Here is a 20106-nt window from a genome sequence, read left to right as displayed (position 1 = left end):
TCAGTGTCGCATGTCCTTTTTATGTGGCTCAACCCCCTTTTTGTGTAAGGGCAATATCGTTGTTTTGCATAACTTTTGCTTCATTAGCAGAGCTCAGTGGCATCCTGATTGCATTTTGTGTGGCTTCTGTTTGCCTAAATTACATCCTTCATCTATTTCTCCAAGGTTGTGTTGTTCTATTCTCCTTATCAGAGTAAAATGCTGCTTTGTTCTGCTGTCTTTATCAGGCAAGAAAATGATGTGAAGTGCAAGTTAGGCTAGCACTGCTAACTTTCTGAGTTTCTACTGTCTCTGATTTACAGAAGTGGGGCACTTCTGTGTCAGGTTGGGTTTTTTGCTGCTGTTAAAGCCATAATTCAGCCCTCATCAAATGGGCACTGCAAGTGAGGCCAATATAAGGCTGCTTCAGGAGCAGTACTGAGGACTCCAGAATCAGCACCTGCCAATGCAGCTGCCCAAATCCAGATCCAGCAGTGTGAAATCACAGAGATTTCACCCTGGAACAGGAACCCTCATTGAGGACAGTACTAAAGACTTGAAGGGTATCTATATTGGAATCAGGGTGCTGAACTGCAACCTCCTAGGTATCTGTGCACAGTTTAAATCTTGCTTGCTCAGACCCTGGTGTTGCTTAAGGAGCATAATGAACAGGACAGTGCATTCAAAGCCCAGACTGAAGTTTGATAGGCTAATGAGAAGCATAGAATCATTCAGGTTGAAAAATACCAGTAAGATCACCAAATCCAAGTGTACACCCAGCACTGCCAAGCCCAACCACGGAGTCTCTCTACCAGAAGGGAGAAAGATTCCTGCTCTATCAAGATCATGTTCATACATATACTGTCGCGGGGAAGAGAAGACAAAGAAATAGAGAAAAGGATATTGTTTGATATCAAAAATGGACCTGAAAAACATGAAATGTTATGAGCATGAAATTGTTTACAGAATTTTGAGACAATCTGGGTTGGTTTTCTTTTTTTCTGCCACGGGTGTTAATGTAATAAGGGTGACAGCACTCATTTTTTCTTTCTTATGCACTTTTCAACATGTCACACTGCCAGACCTCACAGGTCAGGACGGAAACCAAGCGCAGGAAGGAATCAGTATATGGAATAACAAATGTTAACTATAAGTAAAATGAACCAACAATCTCCTGGTTATAAAATGGCCACAGCTGTCAGAACACCATGAAAACCACTGGGGGATTTCAACTTTTCCTTCTCCCTGGTGAGCAAAGTTCTAAATGTAGTGCCGGCAAAGCATGTCCCCCACAATGGGTGTTCCTTGAGAAGCATGCCTTGCGCATCCCGCCTCAGCACAGCCAGTGGTACACGGCTTTCACAGCCTGTCTTCCTCTGTCCCACTGACCACGCTCAAAAGAACTAGTCACTCCTAGTCTCAACAGTTTTCCAGCAAATTGTATTATTAAATTCCTTAAACACTGCTGCCCATTCATAATCCCTTTTTGCAAACATGCCTTTCATGAAAAGTTGCTGAATGCCATGGTGTCTGATTTATATTTCATTCCACAGACAGGAAGTAAAGGGATTGAAGTTGGGGATTAAAACGCTTACTCCTTACTGCATTTTCTTCTGCAGAATAGTTTCTTAGTTGCCATGGGCACTGCTCACTGACCTCGTGGCCCTGAATACACTTCTTTTTGCATTGGTGACATCTTTTAAGTGGACGTCATAGAGAACAAATGAGGGAAAATATCCTTATTTTCAACTGCTCTCAAAGCAAGAAAATAGGTTTGCTTCTCTTTCAACCCATTCTCCTGTTTGCAGTTTAAACAGTGAAATCTGAACAAAGAGTCTGAATAAGGCCAAGCAAAAACTGAAAGACCAGAAGCCACTTATCTCATACGGTAGTATGTTTGCTCCCCATGAGGAAGGTGTTCACAAACACTGAAAGAGCAGCTCTTCCAGATTAATATAGTCATATAATGGAAACTGTCACTGGTAATTAGCTTAGTGCCTGAATGACCTGAAACACCAGTGGTGTAATGCTCTAACCCTCCTTGGCTCCCACATTCCTCATCAATTAAACATTCTGAGTTAGAAAAATATTTTAAAAAATAATTTCATTCATGTAAGAAACACAATAAGCACTGTGTTTCTTGAGTTGCAAAAAAGCTTAGTTCAAATACTGAGACAGAAAGGAAAGAAAAAGCTGTAAAGCTGTCATTAAATTAACCAAAAAAATATACTAGCTAAATAAAAAAAATCCCCAGATACTGTTTTCTTCTTGTGTAATTCACAAAATCTAAAGGCTAGTATAAAATTTTGGTTTTTTCCAGAATCTTTAAGCAAACTGGTAGGTCCATCACTTGTGCGGTAAAATCAATATGTATTCACAATAAAAACCCTGTTTCTACTGTATTGTAAAAGAATTAAAAAATAGGCTATCATGAGTATGCAGCTCTGTAAGAGGCAAAGAGGTCTGTTTTATTTTGAATAATATAATTGCTGACATAACCCATAATAGAAAGCCAGAAATTCTCTCAAAACCAAATAGAAATTCCCGTGTTAACCTTTTGAAAACACCTCTATGTCTTAGTTCCAGAGAAATATTGTTCAATAGGAGAAAATCATGTCTTAAAACAATTGGGTTTTTTCTGATTTCTTGTTTCCATTTTAAGGTGGACAGGTTTATATAGCATACTACAGGCTGGGCTGAGAAGTGTTTGAGAGCAGCCCTGTGGAAAAGGACTTGGTGGTGACGATTGACAAAAACTCAACATGATCTCCTATTGTGTGCTCACAGCCCAGAGAGCCACACGTGTCCTGGGCTGCATCCAGAGCAGGGTGGGCAGCAGGGCAGGGAGGGGATTCTGCCCCTCTGCCCTGCTCTGCTGAGACCCCACCTGCAGGGCTGCATCAGCTCTGGGCTCCCAGCACTGAAAGCAGGTAAGGCTATTAGACTGAGTGCAGAGGAAGCCGCAAATTTCATCAGAGGATAGGAGAACCTCTCCTACAAAGACAGGGAGAGGAGAGGAGAGGAGAGGAGAGGAGAGGAGAGGAGAGGAGAGGAGAGGAGAGGAGAGGAGAGGAGAGGAGAGGAGAGTTCATAGCTTTCCAGTAACTGAAGGGGGCCTACAGGGAGGCTGGAGAGGAACACTCTTTCAGGAACTGTACTGATAGGCAAGGGTGACTGGCTTAAAACTGAAAGAAAGTAGGTTTAAACTAAATGTCAGGGAGAAATTCTTTATTGTGAGGGTGGTGAGACATTGGGATAGGTTGCCCAGAGAAGCTGTAGACACCCCATTCCTGGAAGAGTTCAAGACCACGCTGGATGGGGCTTTGAGCAACCTGGTCTAGAGGGAAGTGTCCCTGCCCATGGCAAGGGCACTGAAATTAGATCTTCTTTAAGGCCCCTTCCAAGCCAAACCATTCTATATTCTATATACATTATGTGTTACAGGGCTCTAAGAGAGAAGAAGTGAACTTTTAGAAAAGGAATATAACTAGGCTTCAGAAGAATTCAATTACTAAGATCTTCTTTTAAAGGTGAGCATTTTATATTCCCTTTTTGCTAATATGGAGGTTGCACAGTGAGAGAAGAGGAATATCTATAACATCTTTACAAGCAAGGTGTAAAGCCCCCTCAGTTCAGATGGGAACCCTCATCAAGCTCAGCAGAGACCACTCGGAAAGGGAATGCCAGTAGTTGCTTTGGCCAGATGATTTAAATCCTTATCCCATTGGTTTGAGTGTGCTCCACACCTAGTATGGACTGTCTGCTCTACTGCTGGCCTCTACCACAGTGTGAAGCAGAAGTGGAGATGGCTGAGGTGTCATACTGCCTGCTTCATCTCAGCAGTGCAGTCTATCACCGTTTTTCTTATTGTAATCAGGAATAGTATTCTGAAAACTTCCTACCATTGCTAGCCCATCAATCTTGGAAGTGCAATAAATGCAACAGGGAAGAAATCATGCATAAATAGCACCAGGATTAGAGAAATCCTGATTGCCTTCTGTGCTTTATTCTTGCACAGCAAAATAACACCTGAAGAAACTTCCTTCCAGTCAGATATCATAGGAACAAATGATGGTAGCATCCATCTTGATTTGTGATTGGGATAATGCTTTGCTAACTTCTCAAGAGTGTCTGTTCAGATATCATTTTACATTTACTGACCAATGTGTGAGAAAAAGAAAGATTGCCAGGAAGAAAGAAATCAATCTGGAAGCCCTGCACATAGCTCTTATCTCCTTCAGTCTCACCATTCCCTCCATTCCTTAGTGATTTGGTACATGTACCATGTAAACTACAATTTGTAAAAATCTTGATCATGTCTGAATAATTTTCAGAAATATCCTTCTGACTGCCTTTCCTGAAGCCATGCCTCTACGATATTTTATTTCTGGCAGAGAGAGTACAAACATTTTTGTCCCAGAAAAATAAACATAATTCCTGTGTTAGGCTGAAACTAAGTAGTGACGTAGGAGTATCACTGAGTATCTGCTGAGGCGTTAACCTATCTGGTCAGTTGAATCCTTGTGTGGGTTTCTCCAGACCCATTTAAATGATCTAAGATGGTACAGGTTTACAGGACAGACAACTTTTAGGGACAGTTGTCAGGTAAGCATTCAAAGGGTTCAAAGCTTGTCTAAGTAATATATCTGACCCATAGATAATTTAAATAAAAGCACCAAGACATGATCTGGTCACTTAGAACTGCCAAGAAATCACAAGCTGGTCAGCCGAATAAGGAAATTATTTGGTATAAATCATCCTTCAATTCAAAGTTCAGACTAAGACTTTTGCATTCCCTTTAGCTGGTCTTGTTTATGTCAACTGTTCAAATTATCTCTTCCTTTTTTCACAAACATTGAGCTAACCAGTAGTACCTTTAATTATTTCACCTTCTTTTAATTTCAAAGAAACAATCTTTTAAATCTGTCAGTTTCAGGGGGTTTTTTTTGGCAGGACAGATAGTCTTTAAGTACTGTTATATATGACAACAGTTATTCACTGGTATAGATAAAACTATCCAAAAGCATAGCCACTGCATTAATCACTTGAGAAGGTCAATGTTACTAAATTGATCTTATCTCTAACAGCTGCACAAATTCAGAACTTTTTGTCCTTTTTTAAATTATCTCTTATCTGTTTGAAAATGCACTTTTTAAAGAGAAAACCTTTAAGAAAGGCAATGGACATTGCAAATATTCATGACAAGATCTACAAAGCCAGTGGAGAGTCCATTCCATTCCATTCCATTCCATTCCATTCCATTCCATTCCATTCCATTCCCTGTGGGAATTGCACTTCAGTATTTGAAAGTGAATCAAATATTTTCATTAGAGTTACAAACACAGATTTCCTCAGCCCGACTGCTACAGAAGTAGCAAATTCCTTTTCCTGGAATACTTGAATGGAAAAGACACCGATCCCATACTTGTACAAGGCTGAGTGCTATCTTACACAACAAACAGATCTTCATGAAGACCCTAACAGTGGTATTGACCTTCTATACAGGCTGCAAACCCCTGGGTGTCTCTTACAAAGAAGGCTGAGGGAGATGGGCCTGTTCACCTTGAGAAGAGATGACTGAGAGGGGATCTCTTCAACACCTGTATGTCTCTGAGGGGAGGGTGTCAGAGGCTTTTCTCACCAGTGCCACACGATAGGACAAGAGGCAACAGGCAGAAACTGATGCACAGGGAATACCACACCAGGAACGCCAGGAAGAACTTCTTCAGTGTGAGTGTGACTGAGCACTGGGACAGGTTGCCCAGAGAAGCCAAGGAGTCTCCCTCGTTGGGGATATTCAAGAACTGTCTCACACAATCCTGTGCAGTGTGCTCTGGGATGACAGAGCAGGGAGGTTGGACCAGATGACCACTGTGACCCCCTCCAACCTGTGCTTATGTGATTCAGCAGCATGGGATCTGAATTTTGTTAATGACAATATGGACAAGATCATGAGTAAAATTATTCTAATGATTTGCGTAGAAAAGAATAACATTTTACTCTTATCAAGGACAGAAGAACAGAACAGCACAGCCTTGGAGAAACAGATAAAGGATGCAACTTCACAAATAGAAACCAAGCAAAACACAAGCAGGATGCCAGCTCAGCTCTGCAAGGCTAACAAAGCTGAAGTTATGAAAAAAATTATATTGCACTAAGTCAAAAATGGGGGCTGAGGAACAACCCATGTCTCATGTCCAAGAGGACATGGGAATTGAAGACAGACCCCAAGGAACCTATGAGGACTTTTGATAAGAGATGAGACCATGTAAAATGAAGTAAAACATATACATCCAGTAAGGGGGGAAAGCTAATGAATATGTGACCATTTCTGTATGACAAACACCCTGTTTACCCAACACTCGGGCATTCAATTGGAGACAGGATCCTCCAAGTGTCCAGCAACTGCAGTAAAGGATGCCTGCTCATTAATACTCAAAACCATGTTAGAAAGCTTCTATCCAGCAGCTGTGGTATCACAATGTTCCATAATTTCATTTTCATTACCTTCAATAAAAAGACTTACAAACTAAAAGAGCTATGGATTCTTCATTTTCAATACAGTACCATCAGTTCACAGATGAAAGACATTTGTGCTTTACTGAAATCGAAAAAGTATAGCCACTGAAAATAGGCTTACTTGTCTAGCCAGCTTACAAAAAATCTTGTAAATTGTTGTCCTTTCAAAGCTGAAATGAGAACAAGATTAAAAAGAGAACACATTTCAAAAGTAATTGTAGTTGAGGGGCATGTTGTACATTAACATTCCTCTCAGCATCACTTTAATCTCTCATTTTGGGAACTGTCTAGCTTTCTTTCCTAGAAACTTCCTGCCTTAGATGAAATCTCATCTATCTTCCCAATGAAAAGATGAAATCCTGGCAGAGTCAGCAATTTTTCCTTTCAAAAATATGATAGCAAACTCTGCTTTTTACCCCACCAAAATATTTTAAAATGACAGAATATTATGATGCATAGAGATTATACCTAAAATGTTTTACTAAACATTTTCGGCATCTATTCCTAGATATTTGCATGGTATTTGTGTAGATGTTTGCCCTAATTTTTATGAATAATTTTTTAAAATACACAAAGGGGATTAAAGTGGGCATGACTATCTTTACTCTTGCATGGCTCTGCTTTCCTTTGAAGAGTAAATGAAATTTTATTGTACTACCCAATAAATTACTTTTAATAAATCCATTTGTGCTGGGATCTTCGTGGTATATTGGATTTCATGCCATTACCTGGTGAGATTCCCAGTTAAATATATTTAGCGGATAACTAACAGTTGGGAAGTGAAGGGGAATAGTGGCTGCATTACAGATTTCCAGAAAAAGAATTTTGCCTTGTATGGTAAGTCATAGACACACATCAACACAAGTTGCTTAAAATTATTCAGAGATGGAAATTTACCTATATACCATTGCATAATCCCATATTAGAGAGCCAAGGAAAGAGTCAAATCTTTGAAGAAACATCTACAGAATCCAGGGTGAAGACTCAGTGTAAGCATCAGCACAGCACATAAGATCCCACTCTTACAAATATACTTCATGCTGCTATTTAAGTCTAGGCAACATCAAAGATACATTTACAGGTACGGTCTTGGAGAGTCAGCAACTTAAGATGACACAATCCTGTCACTTGGTATGCAGGGGGAGGTTAAAGAGAGGATTAAAACCAGTCAGGCACGATATATTAAAGGAATCCATGACTAACGGGGTGTGACAGCAAAGGGTTTCATTCTTTTCAACAGAAAAGATCCCTAGGGCTTGAAGTGTTAGTCCACTGCGCCCTTATCACCATGGAATTTTTATGGTTATTTTTAGGGTTGCTTTTGATGAATTCACATTTTCATAATTACCTTTTTGGCATAAGCCAATTTCCACTTTTATTAAATCCATAAATAAATAATTCTTCATTAAAAGGTTGGTTGTTCTTATTTTTCATAATTATTACTGTCAGGAAATATTTCAAATACCAAAAGCATAATGTTAGTTAGTAATTATAACTTTACAAAGGTCCAGTAACTAGCTATGTTGTACCTTGTAAACATTATGTCAGTGATTAATAGGAGCTATGATGAAAATGCTCAAAAAAAATTTCCTTAGGTAGCAACTCAGCTCTTTAGAAATGCACTTATACACATAAACAGTTGATGACTCATGGACTTGACATCCACAGGGAATCAGCATTGTGAAATATCTTGGAAGTGTTGGAAGTATCTGGAATAATGAAATAAAATTTAGAGCTTAGTCCCACATACTGCCCTCAAAATCCATCCTTCCATCTGAGACTGGCCAGTATTTTGTAATACTGTGTATTTACCAAGTGGCAGAATTTGAAACCAAGAATTATTGCTTGCAAAAATTATTTTTACTTGCCTTGTTGCGTTTGTTAAGTGATTAACAACTATAGCAGAAAACATAAAGCATTAAACCATTAAGTCAGAGATGAAATTATCTACATACAAACCACATCAATCTATTTGCTCTTTTTTATCATTTAAAGCTTGAAATCAACCCAAGTACTTGAAGATGCATTGAAACATCTAATATTATAACTGATTTCTTCACATAAACTTTACACTGGTCAAGACAGCAGAAAAATCACCTTTTTCCTGACTTGTTGATCTTTGGAAGAATGGGCTTTCACATGTTTTCTGAGGGAACTTGGATCTGTGTATCGCTTAGTACATCCTGGAATCTCACATGCATAAGGTTTCTAAATAAAAAAAAAAGGAAAAAATGATAAAGTTACTGCTATATCACAGATTATTTTAACTCAAGAGAATAATTTTTGAGCCTTGGGATGCTACAAACCACATTACTACAGAACAAAAACATTGTAGATTATTACATGCAGAAAGCTTCACAATTTGTTAGAAAAGGAAAAGATGAAGTAAAGCTTTAAAGGAAGACAAACAAAAGGAAAGTTTTCATTACAACACCTTTCATGATTACCTTTCTTTTCTTAGTAGTACAACAAATATTGCTAGATATACTTACAATTTTTCCACCCTCAGAGCAATCTTTGACTTAATCAGAAATTACAGTCTTTAGTGAATCAGGTAAAGAAACTGCAGTAAAGGCCCGGAAAGACTGTTTAGGATTATAGAAGGATCCGCTTCAGAAAAAGAGAACAAGAAAAAGTGTTAGTTTTTCTATATTACAAAGAAGGCAAGCAAAACCCCAAGCAAGCACTGAATACTGAAGTTTCAAAAGTATTACACAAAAAACCCCCATTTTAATGTGAAGTACTGGCCAACTCCATCAGCTCGCATTTTCTAATAATACTTCATTTTAGAAAAATACCTATAAAATTCCCTGTAATATCTTTATAGTTTTCTTAAAAGAATGCCCAATAAATCTAACTCATATAAATATCTCATATTGCCTGTTCTAAGCTGTCTGTCTTGCCTGAAGACTTGTAGGTTCACAATACATTGTTTTAATCGTGTTTCTGGACTTCAGACCTTGGGAAACTGTCTCTGAGAAAACACAAAATTTCTTTTCTGAAACAGAGGTTTTAAAACAAATCTCTGCCATCACTCAAATTTACAAGGGACAATCTGTTGGCACAAAAATTTTTAAATTTACAAAATAATTCTATCTCTCTTGACTTTCTGGTACATGCCCCACCCTTAACTTTTCACCACAGAAAAGCACCTTATATTGCAGACGGCTTCAGTTTCCCTAAAGATCAGCTAAGTGGGAGAAAGCTACTGCTTCTACCTGCAGCAAAGACCATGGAACCTGTGGTCTTTTTATCAACCAGCCTGGGTCCATCCTCTTGCATGCTGGGTCACCTCTGAGGCAGCTCCAACAGCCTCATCATTCTGTCCACCCTCCTGCCTCTAAGGTTATGGGCTACCTGCTGTCACCAAGCTGGAGGAAAGAAGCAGATGTTCTGTACTGCTCAGAGGGCTGCAATGGGACTTCTGTGTCCTTACAGTGTCCAAGTGTGTCCTCTGGTGCTTGGCACGGTCGCTGGAGTTGCTGAACGCCTTCTGGCAGCCAGGATGCTGGCAAAGGTACGGCTTCTCACCCGTATGGCTCCTTAAGTGGATCTTGAGATTTTCTAGTCTGGAAAAGGCTTTCTTGCAACCCTCAAACTAGAAAAGAGAAAGAAATTATTTGAAAGGAAAGCACACACAGTAAACTGCAACAGCAAACACTGAACAGGAAGAAGAGACCTAGCTATGGCTGGGTAGCTCTGCAGGGCTTGGCTTCCCAGTGTGGGTGTTGCTATTCTCCTTGGATGTGGCTGAATTAGGAGAGTATGTCCCACATTTTGCAGATGACACACTGAGACCCAAAGGTGAGGTTCTCAAGACTTCTGCTAGCTACCCCTGTCTCAGCTCCAGGCTTCTCTGGATATTAGCAACTCCGCCTAACAGAGGCATCACTCAGTACCAGCCCAGCCTGCAAGGATGTGCAGGGAAATCTCAGTCTGCTCTGCCTTGCTCATGGTGATGTAAAAAGTGAAATGATTTCTGAAATGTATTTTTACTTTCTGCCATGAGTAAATGAATGACACACTAAAAATACTGCAAGCCTGTAAAAATAGGATGTAATTCCTGTGGGGAACCAATAACCATGGGGCACAGTACTTCTATACCTAATCAAGTACTGCATCTGTGGAGAAATCTATGTTTATATGAATAGAAAACAAGCTTTTCATCTATCATGTTCTCATGGTATACTGTAACCCAAGGGAAACTTAAAGACCTGTTCTATTTGACACCAGCATTTTTATAGACACTTGATTTCAATTAGACCTAAACATTAATGAATATCAGAAGTATAGGCTTTCTGAAATTCTATCAGTCAAGATCAATTAATCTCATTAGTTTCAGTTGTTGCATATCTCACTATGCAACATTTAAAGCTTCTGATGCATAACAAACTGCTAGTTTGAGGTTCTTGCATGCTTGCAAAAATAATAATCCTGTAGTAGAGATGTTTCTAAAGCTAAAACAAAAATTTCTTTCATTTCACTACCTATTAATTTTCTTCACTTAAAAAGAAACAGGCCACTTTTCACTGGTGCCAGAATGACACAACTAAATTTTATAATAAATTATGGAGCGCATGTGCGTTTACAAAAGCACAAGTAGGAAAACAGACATAATTCTAGTGATAATTAGCATGCTTTTCTCACAAATCTCTAACATCCTCAAAAAAAAGAGGAAAAAAATTTAGATCACTTAATTTTAAGCACATCTTTTGGATTACTGCAAAAAAGCATTACAAGTTCGAAGAATAAAGTAGAACACATTACCTATAAACCAGCACTATTAAAATTAGGCTTAAGAAATTAAAGCTTGATACAGAGGATGAACCACGCCTGCTACACCATAATTGCAATTTATCCTTCCTACACATGCACTTCAGAAAATGTCTCGACCCATGAAACTTTTTATTTATATTCCATCCCTTTATCCAAAACAAACCAGTGCTTTTCAGATTATCCAGTTTTGATCACTGGAAATTAATTTATGCTTTTAAATAGTGTCACCTTTATGTTTACAGAGCTTTAGCATGCATACAAAACATTGTTGCAACAGGAAAAATATTTTTACATTTAAGGATATGTTTTTAGAAAATATTACAGGATAAAAAAAAATAAAATACACCAATATATCTTAAAATTGCCTTGATAAAAATATCACTTTTTTTCTAGGAAAAAGTAAAGAGTGGAGATGGCATAAAAACATGAAATTTTGTGAAATTAATCCCAAAAGCGACGCAATTATAGAATGGTTTGGGTTGGAAAGGATCCTAATGATCATTTAGTTCCACCCCCTCCGCCAGGAGCAGGCAGCCCTGTTAGAACAGGCTGCTCAATGCTCCATCCAGCCTTGGCTTGAATGCTTCCAGGGCTGAGACAACTTCTCTGGGCAACCCGTGCCAGTGTCTCACGGTAAATCTCTTCCTAACATCTAATAAAATTGTACTCTTTCAGTTCTGAGCCTTCAAAAAATGACCTTCAAGAACCAAAATAATTCAAGAGCACATCTGTTAAAATGAGAAAGAAATCTGCTGATTAGCCTACCTTATACAGACAAGTTATTATTTTGAATTAACATCATGAAAGAACAACCATATATTCTAATGACTGTAACTATGCTGTACATGAGAATAATTGTAGTTTCTCAAGAAGTCAGTAATTTTATAGGGTATAACTCGGAGCAATGAACAAGTTGTAGAAGCATGATTCTGTTTTGTTTATTTTGCAGGTTATTAAACTTTGAATTTTCAAGTATGTAAATGAATTTAAACATTTACATGTTGTTTATACGGCTGTAAAATTACCATTAATTTTAGATGGGCAGAAATGTTTAAGTAACCAGAACTGGGGAATCTTAACATACAAATTTAAGAATTATTTCTGAAGACTTCTGCATTGCTCAGTATATATTGGAAGAAAGGATAGTTCTCTCTTCCCCCCCACAGCCTTAAATTACTGTCTGGCATATTCACCAGGCAATATATAGATGTGTATTGCTGGAAAGGTCATTCTAGCAAAACAATCTACAAGCCTGTATTATTTAAGACAACCATCCTTACTCAAAAGTTAATGATTGTTTCTACTATAAATCAAATTTCTTAAAGCCTTGGATACTTAAGATAAAAGGAATGAAAAGATATTCTTCTCAACAACACAGAACATACTCTCTATCCTGATAAAAATATTTCAGAGAAAGTATAGCAGACAAGACAGGATCACTTATGGGGGAAAAAAAGTCAGGTAGTTGATAAATGTTTTGGAAATGGAACTCATAGTTTTCTAAGGTATTAACTGCTGTAGTCACTTAAGTATATGGCATACCTTAGCATTCTGAATCTGTTTAACAGTCCCAAACATATCCTGATTAAACCAGATATTTTTGCAAATCTTACGTGAAATTAATTGTGCAATGTTTTCCTAAACTGCAATACAGAAATCAGTTACTGAGCTTCTATTTTTTACTGCTGCATGCAAATTGAAACCATTAAGTTGCTCATATGGAAAATTCCTCTCTGTACTTCCCAAAGTCCTTTTTAAAATATGTTAATGTTTACTTTCTCCTTTTATAAGGACAATTATGAAAAGCAAGAAACAATATATTTAAAGGGAAAGGTAAAGCATATCAACAGAAAAAACCCCATAGTTTTATGACTTTAAAACATTCATGTTCTCAAGAGTGCACTGCTCATCCCTGTTCACACAGAGACGATGTTCAGCATATCAAGCAACCCTCCTGTAAAATGACAATATAATTTCATAGGTTATATAAAATAATCTGTGCAACACAAAAAGCCCTGCTGGATGCACCATGCATTTCTGAGCCCTTACTGGATTTCACGTAATACATTTAGACTCGTGAACTACAGAACAGCATGGTAATGCCTGTGTGAGTACTTCAGTAGCAGATAGTGGCCAAGTGACAAAGAAATGAGTTTGTTTTCTCTGCAAAAGGAACTGTTCTGATTATCCCAGTTGATCACTAGTATAGCAAGGATTGAAGAACTTGTTCTGGCAGACATCTGTCTGAGCTCTGATCCATTTGTGAAAAGTACGCAGCCTTCATATAAAAGTGAAACACAGCCAACATAGCTTCTTCTTAATCCAGTATCTAATAATATCAGGTATTAAATATATTCATGTTTTCCTATCTGAATAGGTTTTGCTTAAGCACCCAGGCAGTGTATTTTCTTTTGTCATTCTTCTGCTGTATTAACATTATAAGCAATGTAAAAAGTAACTTTTTTTTATTCAAGGTATTTTCTGTTATCAAGTAATTTAACCTTCTCTTACACATATCAAAAGTATTTACTTTCTCCCTATACACAATGCTTTCTCAGACCTCCTTCAAAATTGATCCCAAACTTCTAAAAAATGAAAGGAAATTAATTACTTTTAGAAATACTGACACCTGAACAATACTTCATTTTACAGAAATATTTAATCCAGTATACAATATAATGTTACTCTCCTCAAGTTTTGGCTTTTAATATCTTTCTTCATCTGAAACAGTTATACAGTGATCAGCAAATATTTCTAAGCATCGCTGTTTGTGGTAAAGGATCATCTTTTATTTTTTGAAGAATCAGCATTTCTCTTCTCCATTGTCATGTGTGAGAAAATATTTATGGGATATTACAATGAATACATTTAATTACATGTTCCTCATCTGGTCTGTCTCTAAGCTTACTGGGAGAGGGATGGTTTTCCTTTTCGAAATTTGACTTTGCTAAACATTAGTCTGCCTATAACCATTAAATTGCAGCAGCTGGCTTTCTGTGTACAGGAGCTAGCTATTGTCCACACAAAATCTCAGTAGCAAACCTAGATACTTCAGGGACAGAATTTATTTTTTCTTCAGCAAAACTGAATACATGTCTCAGCCAAGAAGCAAAAGAGACTGAGAGCCCCTTCGAAAGGCTCTGGTATAGGGAAACACATGAGACACATCCAAATGACCTCAGAAAGTTTGATATGGCACAAGCTTGATGGAGCAGTGAAGAACTCTTCAAATCTCTGCCAACCTGGCTTGGGGGAAATCAACCCAACCCTAAGAGGCCATATTAACCAAGTGGTTCAAATGCATGCCCAGAGTTGGGAAATACCAGCTCATTTGGCTTAGTCACCAGTTCAGTGATGGGGAACCTTTCATGATGCAAAATGAGAAGAAAAATGTGCAGCCAGAAACTAAGATACATATCAGAGGGGAGAAATTCCTCGCTGATTTTAAAAGGTATCTGTAGCTCTACTAGTCCCTGTTAAAAGTACAAACTTTGTTCAACTACTTAGGACCACTATTCTGAGAACAAGTGAAGTACTCTTCATCTAGTATGTGCCCTTCCAATGAAATTTAATATAAAAAACTTAAAGTCATAGAACTGTGGATTTTTTCAGGTTGGAAAAGACCCTTCAGATCGAGTCCAGCCATTACCCCAGCACTGCCAAGTCCACAACTAAACCACGTCACCAAGCACCACATCTACAAGTCTTATTATCTCCAGGGATGGTGACTCTGCCACTGACCTGAGCAGTCTCTTCCAATGCTTGACAACTTTTTCAGTGAAGAATTTTTTGCTAATATCCAATCTAATCCTTCTCTTGCACAGCTTGGAAGTTATTTTCTTTCATCCTAGTATTTGTTACTTGGAAGAAGAGAGGGACACCCACCCCAGAACACTGTACTGACTCATATAATGTATTGATCCATACCTGGTTTGCAAGCAAATCACTGAGATTGGCTTGACAAGCTGCTTGACTTGCTTACTTTTGTAATATTCATAAACTGACCATAAGCATGACAAGCAGAAGTTTTAAATCTTAAACTTTGAAGGGAGATATCTTAATAAAAATATAAGCCATTCCTAGATTTCAGGAAATGCTGTCATACATGAATGCGTATGTGCAAATGGAAGGAATGGTATTCTTAAAAACTGTCTAGGAAAAAATAAATCTAGAGTTGTGTATACATAAGGTCCCAAAACAAATCTTTGAATTATTCAAAGCCATGCAGCATTATCTAAGATTCATTAGCAGCTAAAACGCATATTAATTATTTAACAATGTCCATCTGCCACTTAATTTTCAATGCTTTGAAATGCTGACCATATAGGTTCTTCTGTGTCAGCACCAAGGCAGGTGGTATGACAAGGACAAGGTATCTCTCCACAGTTTTGTATTTATCACAAAAACAGATGTAAAAGCTGTTCCTTATATGGCTTTCAAACAAAAACAATGCATTTCAAGCATTAATTAATAGTCTTGTAACCATTTTCCTTCCTCAACGGTATTAGCAGGGCGCTGCTCTGCAAAAGAAATGTTTCCAAAAAAATGAGAGTAAGACCTCATGTGAAAAGCTTTTAAATAGCTTTTTATACCCCTAGACTCTCCAGCCTAGCAATCTTGTGAATGGCACATAATTAGTGTCAGACATCATTCAAACTGCTGACATCAGGCACTCACTGACAAGGAGGCTGCAGCCACAGCTGAGATTTAAAGGCCCAGGTTCATCTAAAGCAAAGTGAGTATTGTGCTTTTAACCCTTGAAGTGTTTAAATGGGGGAAAATGTAGCATTCAGAGCAGCACTTTACCTTAGTGCACACTGGTGTGTTACAACATTAATGTGGTGTCTGAATGCTTTGGTGAATGCACTAGCTTATATAAAGTCATATATTTTCCTCAAAACTATGCAAAGCCTGGCGTTTATTTTTGCTTTTATCGTTAGACTTATGTAATTATTCGATGTCTTGGAATTTATTGTTCCAGTAAATAATGACAGATTATGTTTATATGTGTTACACAGATTATGGGAGATATTTCTTTACCCAGTCTTTCCATGACAATTTGGTCCATAGGTAATTCCTCACTTTTTCATTCCTTTTAAAAAAATAAAAGGTTCCCTTCACCACAATGTCCTCACTTCATGTTTTTCTGGTAGATTCCTTAAAATTTTATGATCCAACATGCATAAATATAAAAGTGAACAAAAGATAATTACAGACCATGACAAAATCTAAAGTAATTTGTCATTTAGCTTTGTTGTACTTCCTATCTTAATTTAAAAGGTTTATTACACTCAATAGATGTAGAATGAAGTTCATACGATTAGATTCAGATGTAAGACTTATGGGACTAGTCAGTGCACACAAGTATAAGGCTCACATTTTAAGAGCTTCTGACTAAGCAGTACATAATGCTTTTTTGTGTGTGTGGAGGGTTTGAATAAGACTAATAGACTATATCCTGATTTATCCTAATCTGACTTCTGTTTTCCAATGCATCCATCATTTTAGGTATTTTTAAGAAGAGACACATGCTGCTATACAGGCAATGAAATAAATGGAAAAGAGGACATATCAGTACAGACCAAAAATCTACAGATTGGTTCACATGGGAAACTGAATCCTGCTACTTTTTCAGACAGATGCACATGAGAGGCTAGTTTCTTCATTCCCTTTGAACAATTCTCACTTTTTTGGTCACACTGCACACACTTGACTATTTCTGTATATAGACAGATTACTTGAGTGTCTCAATAAAATTTACTTTTAATCTCCTTTCCAGGGAGATCGGTATTCTGATGTCAGGTCTGTTAGGACAGTGGACAAAGGATGGCATCAAATTGCAGTGCAAGAAGAAGAGGTATGTGAGTAAGTAACTGTTACTGCCTACCACACTATTTCTTTACAGATGGCTTTTTTATTCTTGTGTTTTTGATAAATGTAGCATGTTCTTTTTTTCCTTTTCATATCAGATCTCCCGAAGTCTTCGTACTTTTCATGATCTAGAGATCTGTGGCACAATGTAACCTTATTTTCTAGGTGCCCAAGGATACAAATATCTCTGTTGAAATGAAACACAGTGCAATGAATGTTATTTATCCCTGAAAGAATGGTGTCAAGAGATTCATTCACCATGGTAATGTCTCTTGTTTTCATCAGTCTTAGTAAGCATGGCCATTTCAGCCTCAGAAGCTATTTCTGTTGCTGTAGAGAGGGTAAATATTATGACAAGTCTCTTCAAAAGGAACTATTACTGAATACATCAGCTGCTACTGATTCAAAAACCATATGGTGAGGAAACTATTAGAGGAAAAATGAACATTTTGGGAATTCTTTCTTTGCTTCCTTTTAGAAGAATGTCCTTGCTTTTTTCTTCCCCCCACCCTGCCCCGGTTTTACTCCTGTTTTACTCCTTTCCTTCTCTTCCTCTTTGGCTTTTCTAAAAGGCTGTCTTTGAGTCTCAAGTAACTGAAGCTATCATCTGTAATCATGCAGCTTTCTCTACTGAAAGTTGTTCACTGCTAAGGTAGCTACTACTATCATTAAACCCCAGAGAAGTCCTATGCATTTGAATAATTTTTCCTTTTTATAGACATGCAAGAACTAAACAACCTTTTGTTGACTAAAAAACCAGCTATTTCCTTTCAGGTAGGTAGCTACCTCTCACTTCTGTAGTTCTGCTCTCTACAGGATTTCATGTCAGAGATACACTATAAATTGAGACTATAGGCTTTCAAATATGGAGATGAGGTAGTGTAAATCACATTCTCGCTGAGAAGATTCTGTTGGTTTAGAATTTGCTCTTTGTGAATTTCACAAAGGACTAAAATCGGATCTCTATCACACTAGGGAAAAAAGGAATAAGTAACCAGGAAGCTCTGAAACCAGGAAGTTGAAATGGGAAATAAACAGTTTTGAGGATTCTTCCTCACCATACTCCATGTCAAGATTATCATATATGATTCATTTTGTTTTCTATAAATAAAAACATCATACAAATATCTATTTCTATCATAGAAATAAGAGTATTCCATTCCATCCCGTCTTGTCCTATCCTATTTATAAACATTCATATTGGGACTGAAAAACTGAAACAAACATGCATGCTGTTCTACAGACACTAACAAAGTATTTTTTCTTACAGTTATTTGAAAATATTAACACCCAATTGCCACTTTTTCAGAGATAAAGGATACTATACACAGAAAACCACTAAGACAGTTCTCAGTAAATTCTCACTTATGGTGCATAGCTCACAGTTGATACTGTAAAACTTTCAACATGGTGTTCTACAAATCAGGGTATGAGGTTCTTTTTAGTCCCAGAAAATGTACACAAGGCCAGCTGCCATCTGGCACAGGGTCTCTTGGTAAACTTCATTATTTAAATAGTCAAACCTTAATTTTCTTAGTTTGGGTTGTTTTTTGTTTTTTTTTTTTTAATTAAAAAAACCATTAGATCACTGTCAAGAGCAAAATGGGCAGTAAGAGATCCATTTGATAGTTCCCAAGTGCAGCATTTGCACTCAAATGCAAACATGCCAAAGATACAGTAGAAAATACGTCAGGATACAGTGGAACATCTCTGCAAATGCAAACTTCATGTGCAAAGAAATGAGGTACTTTTGTTATGCTGGGAGAAAAGCAACTTGACTGGCTCCACTTTTGGCAAACTCACACTGATATAATATAAAGGGCCTGGTTAAAGTGGTTTTGTTAAAGCAAAAGCATGAGGCATAATTTAATGTGTTACTTGTTTACATTAAGCAGTGTTCAGCTTGACATGCCTGAGACAAAAAGCACAATGTATACAAGAAGAGGCATCATTAGTAGAAGGAAATTTGCATGGCCAAACCTGGACTTGAATTCAGAAGTTCCAGTTTCACTAAAAAAATGCAGAAAACCCTACACTAAAAAGGCAATTCTCTTACTTTTTACTACAATATTTACATACATGCTGCACAATTTTCATCTGCCAAATTGGCTCAATCATATGTAACCTCCAACATAAACAAAATTTTTACACATATAAGTAGAATACTTAATAGTGAAAATAACAGGATTAAACTGTGCTAGTATGTAATGGTTTGAGAAGCATCTCTCTCAAACTATGCTCTTTCATAAGGATACATGGGAAGCACACTGTTTGATTTCAAGCACCAAAAAGTCTGACATTCTCCATTATGCAATAACAACCTCATCAGGGGACAGAATTTTCGCAGATTTCATATGTCAAAATTTATTTAACTCTTTTCCAACAAAGAGATAGAGTTTCTAGAATGTTTCTTATGGAATTAATAAGTTCAAACTATTCAATTCATGGTGTATTCATGGTCCACTCAGTTCATAATGGAGAAAGGACTGTTTCTGTTACTCTGGCAGAAGCTCTGCCAGTAATTATGATTTATAACAAATGTGCCATGGTGACCAAAACTTTATAGGTAGTATTTAAAAATTTTACTAATTTACTGCTTTTTAGCAGTTTTTCTTCCCTTAAAATATAACATGTGAATCTTTATAGCTATGGCCATCTAGTATACTTGTATACATAGCTATAAGAACTACTTGGCTATCCTCTAACTATATTCCTAATTTCAAATTTCTATCCTTAAGGAAAAGAGACATGAAGCATATTTATTTCTTCTACCTCTATTTCTTAATACTTACTCTCTACCATGATAATGCCATCTCACTGATATTTAAGAGAAGCTTTAATCCTGATAATTGCACATACGAAGCAAACAAGAATATATTACCTTGTGATACTTTTAACTATTTGTATGCAAGTAAATCACACTGAAGATACATTCAAGGCTATATACATCAGTAAATATTC

General features: G+C 37.3%; 1 protein-coding gene across 2 annotated transcripts in view; it reads right to left on the bottom strand.

Annotated features, from left to right (window-relative positions):
* Positions 1-20106, bottom strand: part of GLIS3 (GLIS family zinc finger 3) — a 119462-nt gene that overhangs the window by 33904 nt on the left and 65452 nt on the right. For both annotated transcript variants that reach the window (XM_054289031.1, XM_054289024.1), the window contains exons 3-4: positions 9935-10096; positions 8596-8706 (exon numbers count right to left, since the gene is read on the bottom strand). In XM_054289031.1, coding sequence (XP_054145006.1) covers positions 8596-8706; positions 9935-10096 — 273 coding nt within the window. The remainder of the gene's footprint in view (positions 1-8595; positions 8707-9934; positions 10097-20106) is intronic.

This window comes from Melozone crissalis, unplaced genomic scaffold (assembly GCF_028551555.1).
Source record: "Melozone crissalis strain CALT ecotype California unplaced genomic scaffold, PUWL_Pcris_2 ptg000005l_1, whole genome shotgun sequence".
Classification (NCBI taxonomy): domain Eukaryota; kingdom Metazoa; phylum Chordata; class Aves; order Passeriformes; family Passerellidae; genus Melozone; species Melozone crissalis.
This window is presented reverse-complemented; position numbering and strand designations above follow the sequence as displayed.